Raw genomic sequence first — 25,700 nt, 5'->3', positions numbered from 1 at the left:
TATAGGCTACTTATAATTAAACATTGTAATCAGCATCAGATGTTTTAAGGCAATTTAATTATCGTAGACGTTCGACTTTTTTCAAATGTGCAGGATATATTTGACTCTAAACAGGCAGGTTGGAAGGAGTCTGTATGGAGCTGTTTGTCTTCATGGTTGTTCATGTTTTAGGCTTATTGATAAAAAATACAAAGTCCTAAAATGCTGATTTGAACATACCCTTAAAAAAACATATTACCAGGCAATACTAGTTTGGAAATAATACGGTACCCAGTTAGTATCTAGAACAAGGGACTGTTCATAGCTGGCTTTCCGAGGAACATATGGAAGTAATAGCCGGGCTCTGCATTTACAGAGTGGAAGATCTGTGCAGCTTCGGCACAGAGCTACAGGCGACGGGAGTGTAATGGCTAAAGGGCGGGAGACAGGGACCCGCTTGGTTTCTGTAAAGGGGTTCATTCAGGGCGCTTGGACTTACATTCATTTAAACTTTAATTAACATGCAAGAATTAATTGCTCTAATTGCTCTTCCCCGCCCTCTTTCCGGAGTTTTGCATTAGTAAGGAGAAGGAATGGAATTCGGTGCGAAATTAACGAAAATTTAAAACATATATATGTTTATTATATTTTATTTTTGTATTATTATTATATACATCGTGTATTTTTATGAATCAGCCGGAAATCAATAATAAATTCGAAATATTTAAACAGAAGTAATTTTGAAAGAAATGAGCAGTTTGTAAGGTCGTTTTTAGTAGTTTGTATTTTCCCTGATATCCCAGCGCCCCCTGCCCCCACGAATGGTAATAGCAGCATATGAGACTAATTCTACAGTTGAAGGCGACACACCAGAGATTTGGTGTTTGACATAAAAAACACTCACGTCCACCTTATACTTCATGTTGTATTTTTGTTCTTCTAGGCTGTGCGGACGCGTTGTTCTACATTTTTGCATTGCCTGCTAGTTTTACCGAGAACTGTGAATACCGCGTGTCTCTGCTTGAGTGCATTTAAACATGAAAAATATTTGCTTTCGGATTTTATATAGGTTGTTAAGTATTTTTACAATGGGTAAATTGTAAAACTGTCTAACAAGTTGTCTGAAATTAAAAATACAGTATAATTTGTCACAAGACCATTTTATCATCTTTAATATTTTCGCCTAAGCCAAGCTCTCTACGTTTTGGAGAATAAAATTACATTTAAACATGCCACTCACAGGGTTAAACAATCATTTTTATATGAATGTAAACTTTGCCTTTATTCAGAAGAACTCCAAAAAAGTCTAATACTCCACCCCCACCAAAAAAAGAAGACACCGATTTTGCCTGGTAGTACTATGGCCCTCCTCCCCGTGTAAAAAGTTTTAAGTGCAAAGTTTAGCGAAATCCGACTCCCGTTTCAGTATGACTGTGAGAGCTCCGACTCTTATTTTGAAAGCGACCCGAGGGGGGCTCATTTCCTGATACTTATTTACTTTAAGGCAGATGATTAGTTTTTTGGGGAAGGATGGACTGTTACATTGAATCAATTACAAGTCGTTGTGCTTGAAGCCCATTACTAAGCTCAGCCGTGGAAGCAGGAGGTACAGGGCACACATAAGCTTCTCTTTACCGCTCTGGATTGTGGATTGCGCTTTGTGGATTACCTCTGAAAACAGCTAGCAAGACCTTCGGGAAGAAGATCACTGGATCTAACCAAGCATCCATGAGACTGTAAATCCAGTCAGTGTTTTCTTTAAGGAAATAAAGAGAATTTAAAAGGTATTGTAACTTATTATTTTTAAGGTAATGCAAACCTGTGCGGTTCTAAAGGGTCCACTTTATTGATTCTCAAAACCTTTTCCTTATTTAATTAACTAATTGCACATTATTATTAAAGAGTTATCATAATCCATATACGTTTTGTTAGTCAGAACGCGTTGACTTATTGAAATAAAGCAACCTTTTAATTTCAATCAAAGCAAATGCACATTTTGGTTTTACAATTAGGATGCGCCTTGTAACTAGTAATTTAATTTAACTATTAACTAATGAATTGTCTAAAATCATAGCGGAGAACCGCAGGCTTTTGAAGCTCCAAAAACTAGAGTACCGCTTGAAATGGGATGTAACGCAGATTCCTAAAAAAAAACGAAGAGGCTCATCATGAAGACGAGACGGTTTCCGAAAAGCAGAAAATGCTTTTGAAATAATAATCTGATGGAATACAGGTCATTCTACATTACACGGATAATACAGTGTTTCCTCCACATCGGTGCGCTGGAGCACTGCAGAAGATGCCCTGGAAACGGGTGGCGAAATGGATAAAATCCCGATCTCTTGTTTCACAGTGGGACGATTCACATCAGGGGCTCGCTGGGTCTGAGGGATGCGCTGCAGGCTGTGATGGCAAACACATTTGAGACTGGATGTGAAGCGAATTAAAGTCCCGCAAATGGAATTTAAAACATTTTTTATGGAACAAAGGTTCGTTTGGGATGTTCTTTTGGAATGGATAACTGGAACCAAGTAACATTAAGCCAAAGGGAACTTAAAGCTTGGAAAACGCAACTATAAAGGCTGTATTTTAACATTTGGGTTTAACTGAACAAAAAAACGCATTCTATTTTTTTTCGTTATTCCGCTGTACATAGTGGTATTCTGTTTTTTTAGTCAGATTGAAGAATTCTCTTGAATTTCTTCCGTCTTCGCTTTTTTTTTATCCAACTTCAACGAATGGTGCGGATAGTTTTTTCTAACTCCGTCTTTTGGGAGCCCAGGTTTGAAAACGCTGCCTTCCTTTATGTTTTTGTCAGGTCTGGGATGCAATTAAATAGCGACGGCTTTGTGGAGAGAACGAATTGAATCAGTTTATTATTCTCTTTTGAGGACAAGAACTGAGACTGGGGAGAAATTTGCGGCTATTCCTAAACTCGCTAGTCCACCTATAGTAACACAGGAGAAGACGGGAGTCTTACGGGAATTCCTCTCCGTATTCTACCAGCATCGCGACTGCGATTCCATGAGGATTTCACGGATGATCGTTAAATGAGAACTATATCCACATGGCACATTGCACCGAAATTGTCCGAACTAATTAAATATCTGTCACATTGAAAGAATCTTAAACAGGTTTCCCGTGGGGGGTTTGACGGACGAAAAAGCACTAAGAAAAAGCCTTTTCATTAAATTCTCAACATCCCGGGATTTGCCAAGTTTAATTATTCCCTTTGCGCTCTTCTGAAGAGGAGCTGCACAAAATACTTACCATACTTCTCAAACGACAAATAAAATTAACGGAATAAAATTAATCTTGGGCGGAGGGGGACTTCATGTTTTTTTTTCTGAACATATTTTACATTGTGTGCAGAATGCTCTACTCCGAGGGCTCTGTACGAAATTATTATACGCAGCCCTATATTGAAATACACGCAAACTCCTACTACGAAGTTCAACTCCAAAAGGAGAGTGTCGGACATTTCCCAAATTTCTAATGCGCTCGATATCGTAATCATTTCTATGACAAAATCCAGATGTAAAAAGTCAGGATTTGTGTTCCCTATGGTAAATGTAACGATCTTTGACCTTAAAGGAGCGACAACAACAACAACAAAAACAAATTATAGCTTATTTTCTGGGCATTCATATGAATAATATATGCATGCCCGTGTCCGAATCAGTTAATGTGAAAAAAATAAGCAGCGTTTAAAATATATAAAATTGTTTTATCATTAAATGAGTTTGATTTTTAACATTAAAATACTCGTTCAACAAAACCGGCCGAGGGCATGTCAGGCAGGCGAAAGCGTGGTGAGGGGTTGTGCTGGCGCTGGCTGGCGCGGGCAGTCTGTGCGGCGGCTCGTCCCGCCGCCTGACAGGAGACAGGGGCTCTCGCAGCGGACTGATGAAACACAGACACCGCCTCTCTCTGCTTCGGCTGGACCAGAAACTTTCAGGAGCGTACAAGGATAGCCAGAAACTCAAGCATTAGCTTAGCCTCCTTCAGCATAATTAGACATTACAAACATGACTAATTCAACCTACTAAATATTCGTCTTACTTGCCCTTTCACTATTAGACAGAATAGATGTAGCTTTTTAAATTCGTGTTTTATGTTTTCACACTTAAGATGTCGTACCATTCATACAGCATTTGCGGTCAGTCGACCTAAAATGATATTTCCCTCATTTCCTACATCTATGCCATTTATTAAAAGTTTTCTTAAGTTTATTGCCCTAGGTATTTACTTAGATATCACATCGTTTTCTTAAAACACCGAGTTTAGATCTACCGCCTAAAATGGCATTTCAGAACACTGCAAAATAAGTTTATGTATCATGTAAAAAATGTGTTGTCAAAATCTTGAAACGTTTCTGTTCTTCCGCCTGGTAAACAAATATCGTGCTGCAGCGCCCTCTCTTGGTATTGAAATGTAATGGCATTATTTTTACAAGCAGAGTTATGCATGGAACAGAACAGTCGCGTCTTTCATAAAATAATACAATATATATGTTAAAACAAACGTGCGTGAAATGTCCGAATGTCTTATCTTTAAAAACGGACCCGCTTGTCGATTACAACTGTGGCAGATGATTCATCAGAGTTCCCCTCTTTTTGAGTCAAGGGGTACATGTAGGTTGTTTTCTTAGAAACCCGTTTCTTTTCCGAGCAGAACTAGAACAAAGGGCTAGTTTAACTTGATCTATACCAATTCATATGAAATAATAAAACATATCCTGAAACAAAATTCAGCATTCTTCATGATCCCTATTTCATTTTTTTGTACAGATGTATTTATTGTTTTTGTAACTTCATGCACAAAAACTGATGCACATCTATTTTTTTGCAGTTGATGACCTAAAAATTGACCAAAATGGATGTCTTCTTGCAGATGAAGATGCGCCTCGCTCTTCGGGTTATGTTGGTCGGGATCTTATCAGGTTGGTGAGAAATTGACGTATATTCTTTGCTCCTTTAACAAACACAAGCCTATTTATCGATCACAGACACAAAAAGCTGTAGTTAAAATGCAGCTTATGTCGTGTTGAAACGTGAGGTAGATATTATAATAATTGGAGCAGTCCTGACACGGGGACAGTATATCTTGTCATATTGTGAGCTGACACTCGGCACAAAACAGAGCAGACACAGACAAGGTAACTGTCCGAAGCTGTAACAACCTGCATTCCACAGGTTCTGATGTAAACTATAAAATAATAATAATAATAATAATAATAATAATACCAGGAATCGAAACGAGGGACAAGGTGACAAAAGTTTGAACTTGAATTGACAGATCCGCCAGGAGAGGTGTGCCACCGGCATCACAGCCCGCTTCTCTACCTGCGTGCGCGTTTGGTGTATTTTCAGGCCTCCAGACCGCTGTTTGCGAGAAGGCAAAGCCGGTCATCGCCTCTGCCGAGGAAGAGCTCGTCGTCCCGCTGCATTCCAGTGTCAGCCTGAACTGCACCGGTGAAGGCGGCGTGCTCTGGGAGGGCCCGCTCTCCCGCGACGGGGCTGTGGCCTCCGGACAGTCATTCTCCACTTTGCTGCTGCTTGACGCTTCGGCGTTCAACACCGGCTTCTACACCTGCGCTTTCAAGGCGCACGGCGCGGCGGAAGGCGCGGAGCTCGGCGAGGCAAACATATACATATATGTGCCTGGTAAGGACAGTATATCGTATCTGCTGATTTCGCCGAAACCTTGTGATCGCGGATAAGCATTTTTAACAAAACCTTTTTCCTAACATATGATGATATGTAATAGATGAGAGCTGTGTTATGAATATTGTATCCTATCTGTCTGGATAGTACAGACTGTCTTTCTCCTTCTCTTCAAATCCGGTGATTTATTCCTGCCACTTTACAGGATGTCTTTTTTACTTGTTCTTTGTGACAGTGTTAGAAAATGAACGTGCAGCAACTGAGAGTATCTGGTTTTCCACAGTTATCGCCAACTTACAGAGCTGTGCGCTTCTGTTTTGAGACACCCGGCTTTAAAAGACCATTTAACAATAATTTAAACGACTTCCCTTTATTCATTCTTGCTTTGTACTGTTTTCCTTAGACCCAGCATTTCCGTTTGTGCCTGAAGACGCCCCCCGGCAGCACGTCCAAGCAGACCCTCCTGCTGCGGTGATTCCGTGTCGCACCAGCAGCCCCAGCTCTCTCGTCAGCCTGAAGGAGGTGGAGACAGGCGCGGAGGTGCCCAGCCTGTACGACAGCAAGAGAGGGTTCATAGGCAGCTTCGCTAGTGGCACCTACGTTTGTGAAACCACTGAGGCTGGTGTAAGACATTACAGCGCACTGTACACAGTTGGTGATGACAAAAGTAAGTTCATGATGTCTCTGTCACAGTTATTTCCTTTCAGTGCATGTGAGGCATCATGGCAACATTCACACTGTCTGCTATAGATCATGCAATAACATTTTGCAGCAATAGCTCTAGATGCTGTCACCTTGCTAGCTCAATTTTCTTCTAAGCAATGAAAGCAAGATCTTGGACCACATTTCAGGAAGCTTTTCATCTGATAGAACCAGTAAGAAACAATGAAAACAATTTTGACAGCCCTTATCCTCAAAAAATAAATTTGAACAAGGTTTAAGAGTGATTTTGGCCTCATTCCACTCATAATAGCTGCCCTGTGCTCTTCAGGGGATATCCATAATAAAGTAAGGGAAAGGTCCATTTTTTTAGAAGATTGTTCTATCTGAGACAGACTGTAGTTTCAGTGCTAAGTGGCTGAAGAACCAGGAGGAACATTATGCTTCTGAAATGCTGCTTTCCCGAGGCTCTGAGCAGGAAATGCCATTGTGTTGCATTGCTTTTACAGCAATACAGTGACCCCTAGTGAGTGGACACCTGAGCAACACAAAATAGCTGAAAGACTCACAACCTGGTTCAGAAAAGCTGAGCACATTTTCCAAACGGTTTTATGGGATTTTCAGACTAGGAACTATTCCTGTCACTTTTCTGTAATCTCTTCCAGTTACAGTAGTATCAATTCAATAGCACAGTGACTACAAGTGCACATAATATTCATAGTACATTAGTGTTACTGACATATTACGTTATAAAATAGGTTTGTGGAGATATATAATATATAATTATATATTTCTCTACATAAAGCATTTTTTTGGTAAATTTATTGTTTCTGTGCATTGTCTTATTTTCCAAAAAGGTAACGACCAATCAATTCATTATATGTTCCACATACTAGTATTTTATTTTCAGTTGGACTTCTGTGAAAAAAACATTTTCAGATGGTGTCTTGTGAAAAAGACACAGACCTTATTTGAAAGTCTTAGTGTGGAACAGTTATAGGGCTTGAATAACTGGCCCTGTACATCCAGTATCACCCCCTTCTGCATCTTTCGTAGGCAGCAGTGATTTCCACATTGAGATGGAGAGCAGTGAGGCGGCAGTAGTGGCTGGAGCTCCCTTCAGCATCACTTGTGTTGCCCCCCTGGGTGATGAGTTTGAGCAGCACTGGCTACACCCTGTGAAACAGGTGGGTAATTATTAGTTTAAATGCCTCTTTAATCTTATTATCACCAATTATCATCAGTAATGTGCATCACCCACAATTCTGCTGCAACTTAATTTCCTACTTGGACAGCTAATTATAGATGATCACAGTTATCTGTTACTATTCCTATGTTCAGTATTGTAGACAGTAAGACTTTTCTGTGTAACACCACAACAGAAAGGAGAGTATTTAATCCAGCCACTAACAGGAAGGTGGTACTTGTTAAAGTGTATGTGCATCTGTGTAGTTCTTCTGGGCCTCATTATCAGTTTTTAACTTCTTATTATAGGATTAATCTCATTCTTGTGGTACAGTGGCACATGTATTTTTTAACTGTATATATTTTAATGACTTTAAAATATTTATTAAAGTAACTCAATGCAAGTACAAGAGACTACTGTAAGGTATGATGTTGGAAAGCATTATGAAAAAAAAACACAAGACGGTCTGAAATATAAAGGGCAAGAATGAATGTAAGGATTAACTGTTTGGTCTGTTTTGCAGATGTGTTGATTTTCCTCCTGTTTATTTACACTAGAGACTTACAGTATTTTTCATGGCCTGTGCTGCGTCTTAACTGAGCAAAAGATGCACAGAACAAAATAACTTATTGACCACATAATGCAATGCATATTTATCACCTGTGAGGTTTCTTTAACTTGTTGTTAAAAGTTGCACATTTTTTGCAACTGTAGCATTTATTTTGCATCTTCTCTATTAATTTCATTGTCTCTACCCATTCTGAAAGGGCACATCCCTAATATTTTGTTTTGAAATTCTTTCTTGTAAACATTTCAAGATTTATAGCTTTACATTTAAACAGGGAGGCAGAACACGGAGATTAAAAAGTCCAGAAAGAGACAATTCCTGTATCCTTGCTGTTGCCTGCTCTAAAAGAAATTTGTTCTCAGTTATAATTCTTTTTTTTTCAGGCTGGCAAGGCAGTGCAGTTAAAAGAGAGGGTTAAAGATACTGTGCGCTACACCTTGAAGATCCCCCAGGCCTCTGTCCTGGACAGTGGAGTCTACGAATGCTCTCTGACAAACATCCTGACACAGGAGACCAAAATTAAGAAAGCGACCATCTCAGTTCATGGTATGTCTAAGCTGTATATTGCTGTTTCAGCCTGCAATGAACATGGTTTTGGAATTTTACTTTTATAAGCAGTTTGTACATTTCTCGTACAACTCAGCGCTTGCACATAGTAACACTGTAGTAATCAAAGTGATGATTAATCTTCATCTTGTATTTTGCAGACACAAAATTAGAGGATTTTTCACTGCAAAGTAAAACCACATTTTTTAATTAGTAGTAGCCAGTCTTCATTAGAATGTGCTCATGCCCCTTTTAAAAGCTGTATTTATGCTTCTCTTGCTCAGCAGTTTGGTTTTGCAAAGAGAAAAAAAGCATCCATTTGGTTGTTTCAGTTTCAGTAACTGTATGGCAGAGGCTAAAAGCAAATGGGGGTGATAAATGAGTAAGAAGTTACAGAATGCTGCTTCTAAGTATCACATTTCTTTCTTTTAAAGAGAAAGGATTCATCTCTTTGGAACCTTTATTTGGTCGAATTGAATTTGCAAACATGAATGAAGATAAAGAGTTCACTGTCAATATAAATGCTCATCCAAGCCCCAAAGTGACTTGGCTGAAGGATGATATTGAAATCGAAAATGACAATTTTGCAACAAGAAGCACAATGACCAAGATTGATGGAGTAAGGTAAACAGAATCTTCAGTTTGGTGCTCTCCAATATTAAATGTTTATTTTAAAAGAAATATCAGGTGTAACATCAAACATAAATTTAATTGAAATATTTTTATAATATATTATACAATTATTATAAATTATAAAATATATGTATTTAAAGAAGTACATTAGAGATATTATGAATATTTTCAGATATAAAAGTATGATGTAAAATATTTTTTCCCTTGCAAATTAATTAATGTTATTAAACTGTGCTCATATGTGATAGCTCTAGATTCTTTATATAACACAGAAGCCTGGGTTTCACTTGCAAATTAATTAGTTATTAAACTGTGCTCATATGTGATAGCTCTAGATTCTTTATATAACACGGAAGCCTGGGTTTCTGCTGAAGCTGAACTCAGAACTCTCGTCTTATTGGATCAAATTCAGCAAAATGTCTCCTTGCTGGTTTGTAACACTTCATATACATCATAAAGCTGACAATTTACTTCTTTTTTCACTCCATTGTTGCAGGTATCAAAGTGTTCTGTCACTTTTTGGGGCCACCCAAGAAGACAATGGCAACTACACTATTAAGGTTGAGAATAAGAATGATCAGAAGAGCTTCACATTCTCCTTGAGAGTAAAAGGTAGGATAAGTAGACAATATGCACTTTGAGTTTGAAAAACTACTCCTTGGTTTTGTTGATGACTTCAGAGTTACTTTGAATGACTAGATGCTGTTTTTCTGCTTTTCTCCCAGCTCCATCCATTGCTCTGCACCAACAAGTGGTGCCGATTATTTCCCCTAGTCAGAAGGAAATGGTTGTGCAGCTCCATTCCTCGTTCAAGCTGACCTGCTCCGGAGAGAGGGAGGTGGATTGGGATATTCCCCTGGATGAGGAGTTTTACCACATGAACTTTGAAGAGGATAACAGTGGACAGTTTGTTGTCTCTATCAGTGTGCAGAATGCCAGTGTTTTCCACACCAGTTCCTATTCCTGCTACTACAAGGATGCGAACAGCAGCAACACAGAAGACTTGGAATATTCCTCCATTTATATCTATGTTCCAGGTGTGTTAAACCACCCCTGTGGTTTCATAAATTGATTCGAGCATTGTTTGAAAGAAACAACATAGTTAGGAAGACAGATATCAGATTATCTTGAATTATGCAAAAATATTGTTTAACACTTTGAGATCACATTTTCTTTCATTGTTGTGGTAACTAAATATTTTTCCTGTATGTCTGATAACTTGGTCTTCTGGTTATCTTTTCACCCTGTTACAACCCTTGTACCACCCTGGGATGAACTTGACATATGTGCTTCTTATTTTGTTATTGTGATCCCAGAGTAAAAGCTCAGAGGTAGGTTCTGGGGATCCCAGATGGTTGTTGATAACTGCACTAGGCTCCCCTCATAGCAACAAGGATCACTGTTGAAGGATTTTCTATCTGGAATCATGTTTACTAATTAAAGTGGAATTGTTCTGGTGTCAAATTTTTCATTTTGCTGCAGTCAGTCTAGATTGGTAACACCTGATGCTTTTATTGTAAAAGTAAAGTGAATATCTATGGAAATAATGACTCGGGTCATCATCCTGAGTTGCTGCGAATGAAGTCTGGAAACATGAAGTTATCTTGTTTTTCCCCACAGATCCAGAGGCGCCATTTGTTCCTTCCGTGTCAGTGTTTGGGACCCATGTTATGGCAGCTATGGGAGAAATGGAGATCCCCTGCCGTGTCTCAAACCCGAATACCAGTGTCACCCTCTTCAACACAGACACACAGAAGACTGTATTGAGCAGCTATGACAGCAAAATAGGTGCCATTGGGATCTTCCCTTCAGGAACCTATGTTTGCAAAACTATTATTAATGGGGAAGAGTACAAAAGTGAAGAGTATATTGTTCATGGCTGGATAGGTATGTTTGCAAGTAAAGCTTTTGTCTTAGATTTGATTTACAAAGACCAACAAACTAGTATTCCTATAAAAGAAAAAGAGACCTATGAACTGTTATTTAATAATTAATAGCTTGTAGAAATCAGTGGATTTACTTTCAGTTGCATCACAATTTTATTTTCAAGTTTGCTTCGGCCGTGACATTAATGAGTTCATTGTGACTTGAATTCTTTCCCCTGTGTTCTCCGCTGACTGAATAGGTCATATTGATAGTTGACCATTACATTCTCTCTTGCCTCAGCGAATTCTGAGCTTCAAGTTGACCTCGAGGCTCCAAACACTGCAGTGTTGGTGGGGGACACCATAAATGTCACCTGTGTGGCAAAGGGAAGTGAAATTCTGGAGGACAATTGGAAGTACCCTGGGAAAGTGGTAAGATCGGAGGTCACTGAATAGGCAGACTCATAAGTTTTCTCTCTAATCACATTTTAAATGGAGTTTGAACTGTAATTCGAGAGTGAATGACTAACTTATACCCAACAAAGCATTGGTAGCAAACACCCATTTGTCATGATGAGAATGTCACATCCCTCTACTCCATTATCCTCCTTGAAATAACTCCTTGCCTCAGTCCGTTCAGCACTGGGGGGCAAGATGGTGGGTTCTGAAGGCCCCATCCTCAGGATTGGGGTTTCATTCCATTTGCCAAGTAGTTTCATAATAAATGTTTATGCTACATTGCTCATGCAGTAACCACTAAGTACCAAGGACAGTCCAAAGCTAGAGAACAAGTAATGGCACCATCCTGACAGAAGAAGCTTCTTATTCTGTAATTGTACTTACAGTGCTTTAACACAGGTATAGGGTTACTTGTTGTCACCAGGTTGTCACCTGACTGTAGTCAGTCACCATGATCGACTGGAAAAGAGCTGAGACAGGCCAGGTCCTCAGCAGCTCAACAAACATATACCAACTGATAGAGCACAGCAGCAGGGAAGTGTGCTGCTGCTTTTCAGAGGGAGTTATTTACAATACAACTACTCTTCCTGTTATTAAAGCCAGTCTTCAGACATATGGTACTACAAGAGTACTCAGAATGCTTCAGCCCATGAAGAAAACTGTTGTGTCATGTAGGACTAGGTGCCAGGAAAGGAAGAACTTGCAGCAGTGACCTGGGTAGCTATAAATAATTTTTGTATCAATGAGATACAGCAGAACATTAGAAAGAAGGAACGAGAGGCCATTCAGGAGAGCTAAGTCTTCAAGAATGAAAGAAGTGAAAAATAGTTCACTAATAATCATTAATAATCATAATATTGAATGAAGCAAAAGTACTTTCAAACTGTTACAAAACATATTTTTATGACTTTCAAATCAAAGTATTAATGGAAAACTTAGACACATCCTCACAATAAAATCTTTTTTCACTTATTCAAATAAATGACATCTTAGTTTTCTGTTCTCATTACATTTTGCTGTTGCACGTACAAGCAGAGCAATATTTGCGTATACAGATTTGCTCCTAAGAATATATGGCTCAGGGGTTTCTTTTTGTTCACAGGCAGGCAGAGGGGAAATCACCTTGAAGGAAAACAAAAGAGATGTTGAAATCCGCTATAGCCTCACTATCAAGCATGCTTCTCTGAAGGACAGTGGAGTCTACGAGTGCTCCATCACAGACATTATGAGCACCAACATGATAACAAAGGCCGTGACCATTACAGTGTACGGTATGTGGTGCACCCCTGTCAGTCCGATTAACATGACTCTTTACTGTGATATTACCATTCTACTACTAATAATACTACAAATACTACTTCTACTACTAATAATAATAATAACCCAAATTCCAGGAATACATTTCTATTTTTTTGTTTTTTAACAATATAATGATTACATCAGTAGACACTATGTCTTTGAGATATGGTAAAAGGTATTGTTTTGTTTAAAAGAGGTGAAATCAAGGAGTTTCTTTATTCACTACAGAGAAAGGATTCATACAACTGGACCCCATGGTCTCACAAAAGGAATTTGCCGAGCTGGATGAAGTGAAGGAATTCAGAGTCGACATTGAGGCCTACCCTGAACCCAAGGCAATCTGGTTCAAAGATGGTGTGGCACTTAAGGAAGTGAATGCTGAAACAGTCAGCACTCTGGAACGAAACAGTGAAACCAGGTAGAATCATCTCATCCTCTCACTCTTCTCATCTTGGAACAACAGAAGCCTGAAAGAGTGATGGATTTCTAGGGTCAGCAAAGGAACACATAGTAGACAAGACTGCTATGCTACTATTATCAACTGGTTTTGTTCTATTTTATGTCGGAGAAGCATTCAAAATAGGTACATATTATGAGTTTGTGATTTGGCTTCGACTAATTTCCATAACATCCTTTTCTCCAATCTCAGTTTTACAAATGTGAACAAGATCAGAACTCTGAGGAAACGCATTAGATTTACTGTGTTGTTTCTGTGTTTTTTACTTAAAAGCTTTTATGGATATTCATGATTAGGTCCTGATTTTTTAAAGTTGTTAAAATATTACTACTGTGGAAATGATTCATTACTAAAAAAAACATTTTCCAAATGTTTGCATATTGTGCTGATCTGTGAGCTTTCTTTCACAGTTACAAGAGCACCTTGAAGCTCATTCGAGCTAAAGAAGAGGACAGTGGCAACTACACCATCAGAGTTTACAACAAGAATGAGACAGAGAGCTACACCTTCTCATTGCAGGTGAAAGGTAAGGAGTGGACATCGCTGTGCCTCCACAAACAGCAGTATCTGTTGCTGGATCTGCATTTCAGTCCTACTGTTTCTCTGCAGTCCCAGCAGTCATAGTAGACCTGATGGACCTGCACCAGGGATCAGCCAGTGGGCAGTCTGTGGTGTGCATCGCAGGGGGGTTGCCCACACCTGAGGTCGAGTGGTTCATCTGCAGGAATATCAAGCAGTAAGAACTTCTGTTTATTGATTTGTTTTAAGAAGTGGGGGAGAATGGTTCCATAAACACATTAAATTTAGACTTCTCTTAATATCTTTTCCTGTAAACCTTAACCCTTATTTGGCTGCTGTCTGCCTTTTAGCTCAGCATTCAAAGCAAGAGCCCAGAACTGTGCTGTTTTTTGAGTTCATAGATGACTTCGTGTGTAATGCCAAAAGAGAAAAAAGTTCACATCACTCTCCTTTTATAGGCATACATTATGGTCTTCCTTGGTAGATGTGAATGGAGTGATGTCCTCAGATAGCTGTCATCAAGCTGTCAGAGAAGGTCACAGACATTTTTTCTTGCATATCCAATTGTGATGTTTCAATGCCCACTGTGTCATGTCATTTCAGATGTGCCAATGATACATCCATGTGGACTGTTCTTCCTGTGAATTCCACTGATATTACTGTGGAAAACCATCTAGATGAAGAGAACAGGCTTGAAAGCCAAGTTATATTCTCCAAATTGGATGGCACTTTGGCAGTGAAATGTCTGGCTAAGAATGAACTTGCTGCAGTTGCCAGAGAAGTGAAGCTGGTTTCAAACAGTAAGTATTATTAATATGACAGTATTAGTAATGTATTAGTAGGAACCGTATGCTGGTGGCAAACAGAAATAATACCAGCAGCTGCTGTTAAGAACAGAGGTAGAGTAGTGTTATGTTAACTATTAGGGACAAGAAGAGATATCTTTTATTTTGAAAACAAGGCACAAAAGCTCAGTACTCCATGAAAGACCATTTGCTTAGACTGTCCTCATGCCATTTGGTCTTGCTAAGTTAGAAGAGCTTCTTGTTTGGTTTTATGGAGCTGGGACACCTCGCTGCAGTAAGCTACAGTGCAGACTGTGTCAGAAGTCTAAACAATTAGCAGATAAGTGTGAGCTCTTAACACGGCAGGACATTCATTTCTGCATATAGGCCCATCAGACGAGGTGCTTAGCATGCATGAGTAATTTTCTTAGAACAGGTGAATAAACGCCTCTTTTTTAAATTCCTGCATCTTTATCTGTTCCAGCTTTACGGTCAGAGCTGACGGTGGCGGCTGCAGTGCTGGTCCTCCTGGTCATTGTCATCGTGTCACTCATTGTGCTGGTCATCATCTGGAAACAGGTACTTCAGATGACTCATTACCCTCCTCTCACAGTTGATCTCATCAGCCATTTGCCCAGCACTTTAGGGGGCCCTTGATGATTCACGAGTGACCGTGTGGGGTCTTGACGTATTGAGAGCAAATGTGCAGTTTTACCTCTCCTTGACTCCAGGTGCCTATCAGTCTTTAATGTGTAATATCCCTGTGGGAAAGGTCACTGCATTGACTTACAGTTTGCCACAGAAAACATAACTGAAATTCTGCGTTTTCATTTGCTTGATGTGGAAACTGTTTTTTTATCTGTGTAGAAACCCAGGTATGAAATAAGATGGCGTGTGATTGAGTCCATCAGTCCAGATGGACATGAATACATTTATGTGGATCCAATGCAGCTGCCCTATGATTCCCGATGGGAGTTCCCCCGTGATGGACTCGTACTAGGTGAGGTCAACAGCTTCCTTATCATGTGCCAGATAGATATATAGAGATAGCATTCATTTACTTGAGGTATGGCACACATTCTGATGAGAGACATGAATCTTCTAGAGAGATATTTCACATCTCCTTGTGAAGCACAAGGTGTTAAAACTCCAGCAGAGCTGCGAAGCAAGATTCCCTTCTTGCAGCTCTGGTGAAAATCACTATCCTGTTTCAGTAGCTGCCTGTGCTCTGAATGGCAGAAAGGAACATGATGTTCATCTAGTGTGTTTGTTTTGCAGGTCGAATCCTTGGCTCTGGTGCTTTTGGTAAAGTGGTAGAAGGGACAGCTTATGGCTTGAGTCGGTCCCAACCAGTGATGAAAGTTGCTGTAAAAATGCTGAAACGTGAGCTATTGTATTATTCTTTATTTGTATTTAATATTTAAGTGTATTTTGAGGAAAAATATGCTGCAATGTATTTATTGGAAAGAACTGCAACACCATAATTTTAGGTTGTTAAGGCACAGTCTGTGTTTTGTGCACACTCCATAATTGCACAGATGACTGAATTGTTTAATATGCCCTCTGTAATGCAGACCTTGTTCAACACATAGCCGTTATTTAACTTGTAACCATAAAGTACACTGTGCTTATTACAGGAAAAGTTTTAAATGGGTGCATCAGCATCTCCAGAAAACTCTGTGCAAAGTGGTGTTTATTTAACCTTTAAAATTTAGTACAGCTACTGTTCACTTCAGCCTGTACAGTTGTTTATTTTTAAGCCTGATCAAGATATTGTAGTTTAGATTGTTTTTTATTCCTTGTGGATGAATTTAATTTCACCACATTCATACTTTTACTAATATTATGAAGTGTAGTTGCCATGTACAAATTCCAAACACCAAAAATACCATGAAATTATGAGAAAAGAAAAAAATGATAAAATGGATTATATGTCTTTAGTATACAAATACACCATATTATGCTTAATATAAGTTTTGGAAGTGTTCCTTTAAATACAGGCTGAGAGATTTCCTGTGAATTTCACTTGCAGCTACAGCCAGGTCAAGTGAGAAACAGGCCCTCATGTCAGAGCTGAAAATAATGACCCACCTGGGACCCCATCTCAATATTGTCAACCTGCTAGGAGCATGCACCAAGTCAGGTAAAACTAGCACTGCATCTGTGTCAAATGTACTGAATGCACTGCATGGTTTCTGCAGTCTGTTGTTCAAAGGAACAAGTAAAGGTTTATTCCCTGCTGAAAAGAGAAGAAAGAAAACACAACGTTTCGGCCGTGGAGCCTTCTTCAGGTGTCAATTGTGCAAGGCTTGTCATCTACTCTATGTCTGTGTCTTGTCTCAGACAGAGAAATTCAGCAGGAAGTCAATGTTTAGGACAGTGCACATTAATGGAAAATAGGGTTTTTCACAAAGCACTTGTGATGACAAAGTTTGACTGTTTTTTGTCTGTGTGTTGCAGGGCCCATTTATATTATCACTGAATACTGCTTTTATGGAGACCTTGTTAACTATCTGCACAAGAACAGGGAACATTTCTTGAGCAGGCACCCAGACAAAATGAAGAAGGACCTGGACATCTTTGGGATCAACCCTGCTGATGAAAGCACAAGAAGGTGAGGAGCCCAGGCTGCTTGTTTTCCTTTCTTCATCTGCTGTGTGATCCATGACCCTGTGCTCATGGAGAAGCAGACTCTTTGGGACCCAAGTGATTCTTTATGCACTGGAAGGGGTGAAGCCGAAGCACCAAGTTGCTGATCTAATGGAAAACCTCAGATAAATTTATTGAGTCTGACCCAAAGCAATTTGACTAGAAACAAATTAGTTTCTCTCTGCTCTGAAAATATTAGCAGCCATGAAGGAACACATTTTTTTCTTTTGTTTTGATGCATCTTGCCTTGTCTGTGGAACATTTAATAGCACAAAATGTTTCTGTAGATTTTCTGTGACTAACCCATGTCCAGCATGTGGAGGTGGTATAGACCCTGAAATGAACAGGCATTAGGATACTTTTAAAATGCTTTACACCAGAAATACACTTACTACTATTTCAATGGAATTTAGAATTGTAATGAACATTTTCAGTTGTATTCAATTAATTAAACTATGGTTGTATTGTCCAGACTACAAAATTATTCTACCACTGTATAAAATGTATGTGAGATGGCAATGTAAATTAGCAAACTGTTCCTTTTGTGAATCCTCCGCAAATATACTGTGCCGTACTTCCTTCTCTAATTTTGTCCCAATGGACTCGATCTTCTTTTTGTTAGTACCCAGTAGCAAAGACAATTGCAACAAAAATTAATTTCACAGGGCACTCATCATGACACATCCAGGAATTAAGAAATCAATGAATTTCAGAAAATACAGTTTGATCCTCAAACAAACCTAATTGTTTGCCTCCTGAAAACAGAAGTATTAATTGTTCCTGCTTCTGGCATCCTGCAGCTACGTCATCCTGTCTTTTGGCAGCCAAGGGGACTACATGGACATGAAACAAGCTGATACAACCCAGTATGTGCCAATGCTGGAGATGAAAGAGGACTCGAAGTATTCTGACGTTCACAGATCAAATTATGACCACCCGCCATCCCACAAGCAGAAGGCACTAACCGGTATGGTTCCAGCTAGTTCAGGGCAAAAAACCACGCTGCCTCCTTCTGAACACTTCTTCATGGTTAGCGTGGCAGCCTGCAGTCAGCAATTTAGCTGATGGTAAAGTGTACGTGTCGTCTAACATCAAACCATGAGAATGTCCTTAAATGTTACTGATACAACTTTTTCTACCATAATTGCACAGTAGATGATTGCAGAGCATAATATGTAGATGACTGCAGAGTATAATATGCAGTTTTTTACTGTAACTTAGAATCAGGCAGAGTTCTATATATACATTTTTAATGAAATGTTAGTCATTATAGCTAAATATAATTCTCTCAATTGCACAGAAACTGAAGTAAACAATTTGCTGTCAGATGACAACAGTGAAGGTCTCAGCTTCATGGACTTGTTGAGCTTCACATACCAAGTAGCGAGAGGAATGGAGTTCCTGGCTTCTAAAAACGTAAGTTGGTTTACATCTGTTTTGTTTCAGCCAGCATTGCTTTTGCATGCAAGTTTGGGCCTTCTAGTGACCACAAACAAGCAAACCAAAATAAATATTTATCTGCTGATCTGGTGCTTCGCCTCTGGGACAGATGTAGTGCTAGGTGTTCACACAAGACCATGACAAATGGGGTTGTTGCTGATAAATTCAAATGAGGTCTGTATGCCAGGGAGCCAATTTTCCACGGCTTTTCCTTTTTACTTATTACCTGTGATTGGTAACTGGGGAGCACTTCAGGAGAGCCCCTTCTGTCTGTACCCACAGCTGCACTGTAGTGCCCTATTAAATGAATGATTCAGGTCTTGATAGTTCCTCTCATCTTACTCCTATTTTGTGCACTTCTAAGTGAACATCGCCATCTACTGAAAGAAGAAGCATATAAACAACAAAGAGACAGGAAAACCAAAGATTATATAGAGGTAAAATGATGATGACAGCTTGCAAAGTAAAAAGCCAAGAAATGTTGCATTTTCCTGTGCTGAAAGATGGCAGCTCATGTGCTGAAGCCTAACATCACCATGTGCACCAGAGGGATGTGTTATGTTCTGGGTGGAGCATCTGTTTTCATGGCAGTGCTGCCCTTAAATATTGCCGCAAGTAAAATTATATGGTCACCAAAACTTAAGATGTGTTTATCGTATGGGAGTTCTTCCACTTCCTCGTGTCATATATTTTGTTCTTCGTAGCACAGAGAAGCAAGATGAACTGTGCAAACTGTTTAAAGTGTTTTGGGGTATTTTACTAAAGTTTTGCTCAGAGTGAGGTGAATGTTTTTTACTGAAAGAGTTGTGTAATCTTTAACATGGAGGGTAGGAAATTCCACTTTGATTAATATTAGCTTCCTTTCTCTTGTATCTAGTGTGTTCATCGTGATTTAGCAGCGAGAAATGTTCTCCTGTCTCAAGGAAAGATTGTGAAAATCTGTGATTTTGGCTTAGCTCGAGACATCATGCATGACAACAACTACGTTTCAAAAGGCAGTGTAAGTATGCTCCCATGCATTTCAAAGCTGTACTGTACAGAGCGACAGGGTCGCCACAGAGCCCTTTTTTTGCTTCAAGACAATTCTGCAAGCAGGTGCTGTGTGACCATAGTGGTAAATCAAATATCTGTTCAACGTGCAATCACCTTGAAAATTTTGTAAGATGTGCTTTCTACTTTCCTGAAACACCAGATAACTGGTAGGTTCTTTAATAAACAACACTCATGCTATTGCAAGAGTATAATTTGCATATTGTTTTAGAAAGAGTGCAGGGACCCTGTGTTATAAAGGATTCACTTCAGCCGCATTTGATTAATTTATGGTACTGTTTGCTTAAACACAGACCTTCCTCCCAGTGAAGTGGATGGCTCCTGAGAGCATCTTTGACAATCTGTACACGACTCTGAGTGACGTCTGGTCCTACGGAATCTTGCTGTGGGAGATCTTCTCTCTAGGTTGGTTGCAAACTATGTGTTTATTTCTCAGGCAGGATTTAAAAAATACAAAGTTCATAACACCAGCACAGTACATTCAGAAAACCAGAAGCTGTTGGTCATGATACTTATTATACCTGCTGTAATCAAATGTATTATAACTGAGTTTGCTTTATTAGAGCTGTGGTTGACAGCTCATGGAAGTGGCAGACCACAGGTGGAGTGCCGCTAGCACTGAGGAATGGTGGAATTAGCTGGGGGGCTTTCTGCCCACATTGTACAAGTTCAGATGCAGGAGACAATTAGTTGCACAAATCTTTAATTCTGTGGTGTAGAGAGTGAACATTGTTGACGTGGTTAGACCACCTCACTTTCACAATATTTCCTCAGTAATCTCTATAACATTGCAACTTCAATCACATTGTATGAAATTTTATGCTGACAATACAGTCTGTCACGAGTCAGTTCTGTAGTGTTTAGAGTCCAGAGGGTTTTAAGAGTAGATAAGGTTCCTGTAAGTGTGGTACAAAGTCTGTGAGTAAAAGTAAAAGGACAAAAAAAGCTTTGTACCCAGGGAGCTGTCAAAGAGGTGAAATGACAATGTCATCATTCTGTCTTAATTTGTTTTTAGGTGGAACTCCTTATCCAGGCATGGTGGTGGACTCCAGCTTCTACAACAAGATTAAAAGTGGATACCGGATGGCGAAGCCTGAACATGCCACCCCTGCCATGTAAGTTGGACTCACCCTGCTCTTGGCTTTAGATCTGCTCCCTGCCCGCTCGGGGGTTTTGTATCTTTTGCCTTCCACTGGTTCATGGTCCTCTGCCTTCCATCTGCCTGTAGATACGAAATGATGACGAAGTGCTGGAGCAGCGAACCGGAGAAGAGGCCTTCCTTCCACAGCCTGAGTGAGATGGTGGCATCTTTATTGCCTCCAGAATATAAGAAGGTGTGTGCCTCTGCCTTTCCCTGCTCAGTGACGAGAATGAAGGCGTCTTTCAACCATGAGATTCAAATTCATGATTTGAACAGCAAGTAATTCTAAAATTAAAAAGTAATTAAACATTCTACAGCTTGTTTTACAGTGCAATTAAGAATTATGTAATTATTTTCTTATTTGATTATCCTATTCATCAGGAGATTAGCGCAAACTTGCTCTCTGGCAAGATAAATCATATAGGTGACAGGGGTTTTCTAGTTTTCAACAATGAAACATAATACTATGATCTATCTTAAATCATGTCAATGATTTGCAAGCAAATTATTTCACCTTTCATTTCTAGTTGTAGTCAGACACCCTGTAATAGTGGTCCATGTTCTGACAAGCTTCAGAAAAACCTCACCAAGCATCAGTAGCTGATGCTGTAATTCCTCAGAGAAAAGCGTATTAGCTCATTGAATGTGATGCTAGCAGATATGTTTGTTGTCTGCGGGTGTGGCCTCATGATTGGCAGTGTCTTCTGATTTTTTAGCACTTTCAGTGTCCAGCAAACTCTGGCATGACAATGTCACAATTAAGCGTTGAAGTTAGACTGCTTTAATACCTGGCATTTCTGCATGAGCACAAGCTGACTTCAAACTCCTGACAACCTCAGACGGCTAAAAAAGGGAATAATTGCATGAGCAGTGCATCATGCTCCACCAAGTCATTTACCATTTCTAAAACTGGAATCACTGCTATTTACAATTTTTTATCATGTTTATTGGCAGAAGTGCATATTTCTTCAATACTGTGCTGAAAACATATATGATAGATACGCAAATGGATCCAGCAGGAAAAAGAAGAATGCAGAATGTGCAGAATGAGCCCAATGATCCAGCAGTACTGGTTCAAACCTGTATTCAAGTCTGTGATTAGTCTGTGATTACTTTACAGCGATTCTCCAAGCAATGGTGCACAATGTGCTGCACAGTTTCCTCAGCTGGAGAGTATGAAACTATTGTGATTACAGTACTTAACTCTTAAAGAAGCCAAAGCAGACTGGAAGTAATGCACCTCTCATTTAATCTCATTCAGCATTCCCGCCTTTGCACCAGTCATTAGTGTAAACAAATATTTCTTGAGATAAGAAGTGAACATTGTTTAATATCATTATGTACTTTTTGGCATTATTATTTGATTATTAGTGTATTATTATTTTGTACTTTTATGGTCCCCATGAGCCAAGCAGCTACCATGTATTGTGATTGTGAGCAATTGTGAGCATTGTAAATGCAGGCTTCATTTCACAACATGTCACACTGTCAAGGCTTATATAGCACATGAAGTCTGAAAGAAATGGAATATATCGGAAAGCAGTTTGACAGTGTACTGCTGGAGTTACTGGGGGTTACAAGTACATGTTTGCTCAGTGTTTTGATATGGTCTTTGTTTCTACAGAGCTACGAGAAAGTTCACCACGACTTCCTCAAGAGTGACCACCCTGCGGTGACCCGCATGCGCACGGAGTGTGAAGATGCTTACATTGGAGTTACCTACAAGAACCACGACAAATCGAAAGACCGGGAGAGTGGCTTTGACGAGCAGAGACTGAGCTCAGACAGTGGCTACATCATTCCCTTGCCAGACCTGGACCCAGTCTCAGACGAGGACTACAGCAAGAGGAACAGACACAGGTAGCCTCTCATTCTCACCTGAGCTACAGGCACCACCAGTCTGTTCCTTCTACTGTACTTACTTTAGTACACAAAGGTAATACCAGGGTCCAGTGTAGTAAATTATACTGACAGCCTCTTAAAACCATGTGAAACTAGTGTGAAACTACAATAAAACCAGGGTAAAATCATGAAAGAAATACACAAATGCTTGGGGAAATTTACCAAAGTAAATTAATATTGCCAAGGTGTCTTTGAACGTTTGCTTCTCAGTCTCTATCAAAGAAAATGAATAATAAGTAAACATTTCATTTTGTTTTCTAGCTCACAGACATCTGAAGAGAGTGCCATAGAGACGGGTTCCAGCAGCTCCACCTTTGTTAAGAGGGAGGGGGAAACTATTGAAGACATTGAAATCATAGATGATTTAGTCATGGATTCAGGAGACCTTGTGGAGGACAGCTTCTTGTAAAAATAAATAAGCTATGAATGAAGAGGAATCTACATTCCCAAGAAGACTTCCTTTTATCCAAAAACAGTGACCACTTCATTGCATTAAGGCTGACACATGAAAGACTCCAGCAGTGGTGTTTAAGCTGAGCAAGAAAGGGACTGAATATAGAATCCAAAGGACAGTATTTCAGACACCAGACATTTCAAGCTCATGTGTTCAAGTGAGCACTGCTCTTTGGATCTCGGGGATGGGTTGTTACCTGCTGGAAGCAATGCACACAAGGATACAGGAGGAAATACATGTTCATATCTTCTTATGGGCATTCAAACACAAGATGTGCTGTCAGTGTAAGATACTTTGCATCATTTTACCTCTCCAGTCAGTATTAATGACCGTTGCCTCTTCTGTATTGAACCACTACAGCTGGTATTTAAGGCAGATTTAAATGGGGGGAAAATAACACTCAACATACCCCCAAAAGGTACAAATCTGCCTAGAAAAGCCAGCAAGCTCAGAGACAGAGCTGTGTCTCCTTCCTTGTCATCTATGTGTTAGTGTGCTACAGATTTCTGTCCTGCATTCAGAACACTCATCAGTTCCTATTACTTTGATGAAGCACAAAACAGGATTAAATTGTTTTTATTTGTGGTATAATGTTGCTAGCAGCTATCTAAGTGCAGCAGTCAAATTTATTTTTTTACCTACTATCTCATTTAAAGTATATGATATTTGTGAATATTTGGAGTTGGGTGATCTTAGGTATGTGAAAACAGTGTCATAATTTGTAAAACATTTATTTCCCTTTGTGTGTCTTTCAGTGACTCCTTCTTTACAGGTAAAAGGTATTCCTATGGTACACATTTATGGTACAGGTTCAGAAAAGAATTAAAGTATTCCTATAGTGAATAGAATAGGAAGTTCCGACGTCTGTGCCCTATAATATTGAGGAATACAGGTAAAAATGTTCCAGCAAAATTATTTTAATAATTATTTCATGCCAGATGATTTTCAACAAATGTCAACATAATCAATACTATCAAGATTTTCTAGTGGAAAGTGGAAGCACAAGCATTAATAAAGACTTTACTGGGGCCTTCATTTGCATGTAAATCCATTTTAATGTAATAAAAAGCAAATGTCTATTACCAAAGAACAACGATAACAAGACAATCATACATACTGAACTCATCTTTTACTGTAATAAGAACAAAAATCTGATCCTTTAGTCCTTAGGGTATTCTGTATACTACCAACAGTATTCTTCAGGAGAAAAAAGACAGCATCACAGGTATCAAACTCACAGAAAGTTAGTGGGTCTCTTCAACTGGTTATGTGTATCTGCTGTGCTCACCATGTTTTATTTAGTTATGTTACTTGAGTGTTAATTAAAAAAATGAAGTAAAGATGATGAGCTCTGTATGTCTGAAAAATAATACAAAGTTGCCTAAGACACCTTACTTCACATTAAAATGGGCCCTACGAGTCTACAATGTGGCATAAACTTGTATAGAATTTTATTTTGCCTATTCAAGGACATTAGAAACTTTTACATGATGTTATACATCATTCTGTACATATGTATCTTATATAGTCTCCTTAAATACTCTGTAAAGTCTTCGGAAGAGCTGTGTCACTGCCTTTTGTTTCTAATGTTGACTGTGACGTATTCCACAGGCACCTACAACTGTTGCACTTTTGTATTTTTCCTTTTTAAGAGTTTTTATTTCACTTTGGAAAAAGTACATTTTCATTGTGACAATGTTGTGAACGCTGGTGAGGAGGTTGGCCAGGCGGTGGTGGAGAAGTGTTGCTCAAAAAGGTACAACGACTTGTAACTCTGAATAGTCACCCAGTTATAGGTGGTATTCTTCCTTAATATGCAGTATGTAAATTCAGATGTTCTATATTTCAATAAATGATATAAAATATGATGATGAATATGGGTCTTTTTTAAATTGTCATAATCCGAAAGTGGAAGGCCTTTTCTAAACACATTTAGGCAGTGCTAGCGGAGCAAAACCTAGGTTTAAGAAACAGAGGGCACCATGACAACAGGGCACACATTGTATTTAAAGCTTAAAACTAAGAATAAAAACATGTATTTCTATCCACGTTGGGCTTATTACCAAACAGTTATAGTTGCTGGATCTTTTCACAAAATTGGACAAAAATCACCTCAGCTTCCATTGTGCTTCTCATGACAGCACTGGCTACTAATTCCTTGTTTGCTCGGGAGTCGCTCTATTGATCTAGTCTGCGCAGAATATGGGACAGAGAGGAACATTTGTTCTGTCTAGACCATTTGACAGTTATTCAGCAATGGATCCAAGGACCTCATCTACCGACCTCTTGAAAGAATCAGCTTTAATGCACGGGCTGGACAGCTTGTTACACCCTCCAGCTACCCTTAGGCTAAAGACGCGATTGCAGTTCTCAGTTTTAAATGCACTTCTACATTGATCCCACTTGAGTGTTCTGATCTGTAGTTATGCTGAATAAGTGTTC

General features: G+C 39.3%; 1 protein-coding gene across 1 annotated transcript; it reads left to right on the top strand.

Moving 5' to 3' along the window:
- The first annotated feature begins 1,482 nt into the window (after positions 1 to 1,482).
- pdgfra (platelet-derived growth factor receptor, alpha polypeptide) lies at positions 1,483 to 25,126 on the top strand. The gene is made up of 29 exons (XM_088915673.1): positions 1,483 to 1,763; positions 4,831 to 4,921; positions 5,352 to 5,645; positions 6,049 to 6,312; positions 7,362 to 7,492; positions 8,443 to 8,605; positions 9,040 to 9,229; positions 9,735 to 9,850; positions 9,964 to 10,275; positions 10,859 to 11,125; positions 11,405 to 11,535; positions 12,665 to 12,833; positions 13,090 to 13,279; positions 13,729 to 13,844; positions 13,928 to 14,054; positions 14,441 to 14,637; positions 15,107 to 15,201; positions 15,490 to 15,622; positions 15,901 to 16,005; positions 16,655 to 16,765; positions 17,083 to 17,236; positions 18,072 to 18,238; positions 18,572 to 18,687; positions 19,589 to 19,711; positions 20,055 to 20,166; positions 20,777 to 20,876; positions 20,990 to 21,095; positions 22,527 to 22,762; positions 23,066 to 25,126. Exons 2-29 carry the CDS (start codon positions 4,855 to 4,857, stop codon positions 23,211 to 23,213), a joined length of 4,440 nt encoding a protein of 1,479 aa, XP_088771799.1. The 5' UTR covers positions 1,483 to 1,763; positions 4,831 to 4,854; the 3' UTR covers positions 23,214 to 25,126.
- Positions 25,127 to 25,700: the final 574 nt, after the last annotated feature.

The sequence above is a fragment of the Atractosteus spatula genome, chromosome 1 (genome assembly GCF_055471065.1).
Source record: "Atractosteus spatula isolate fAtrSpa1 chromosome 1, fAtrSpa1.hap1, whole genome shotgun sequence".
Taxonomy (NCBI): Eukaryota; Metazoa; Chordata; class Actinopteri; order Semionotiformes; family Lepisosteidae; genus Atractosteus; species Atractosteus spatula.
This window is presented reverse-complemented; position numbering and strand designations above follow the sequence as displayed.

Coding starts and splice junctions, on each gene's coding strand:
- pdgfra (XM_088915673.1), top strand. CDS start 4,855: ATGGATGTCTTCTTGCAGATGAAGATGCGCCTCGCTCTTCGGGTTATG. Junction 10,276..10,858: donor CATTTATATCTATGTTCCAG/GTGTGTTAAACC, acceptor TTTTCCCCACAG/ATCCAGAGGCGCCATTTGTT. Junction 16,006..16,654: donor TGCTGTAAAAATGCTGAAAC/GTGAGCTATTGT, acceptor TTTCACTTGCAG/CTACAGCCAGGTCAAGTGAG.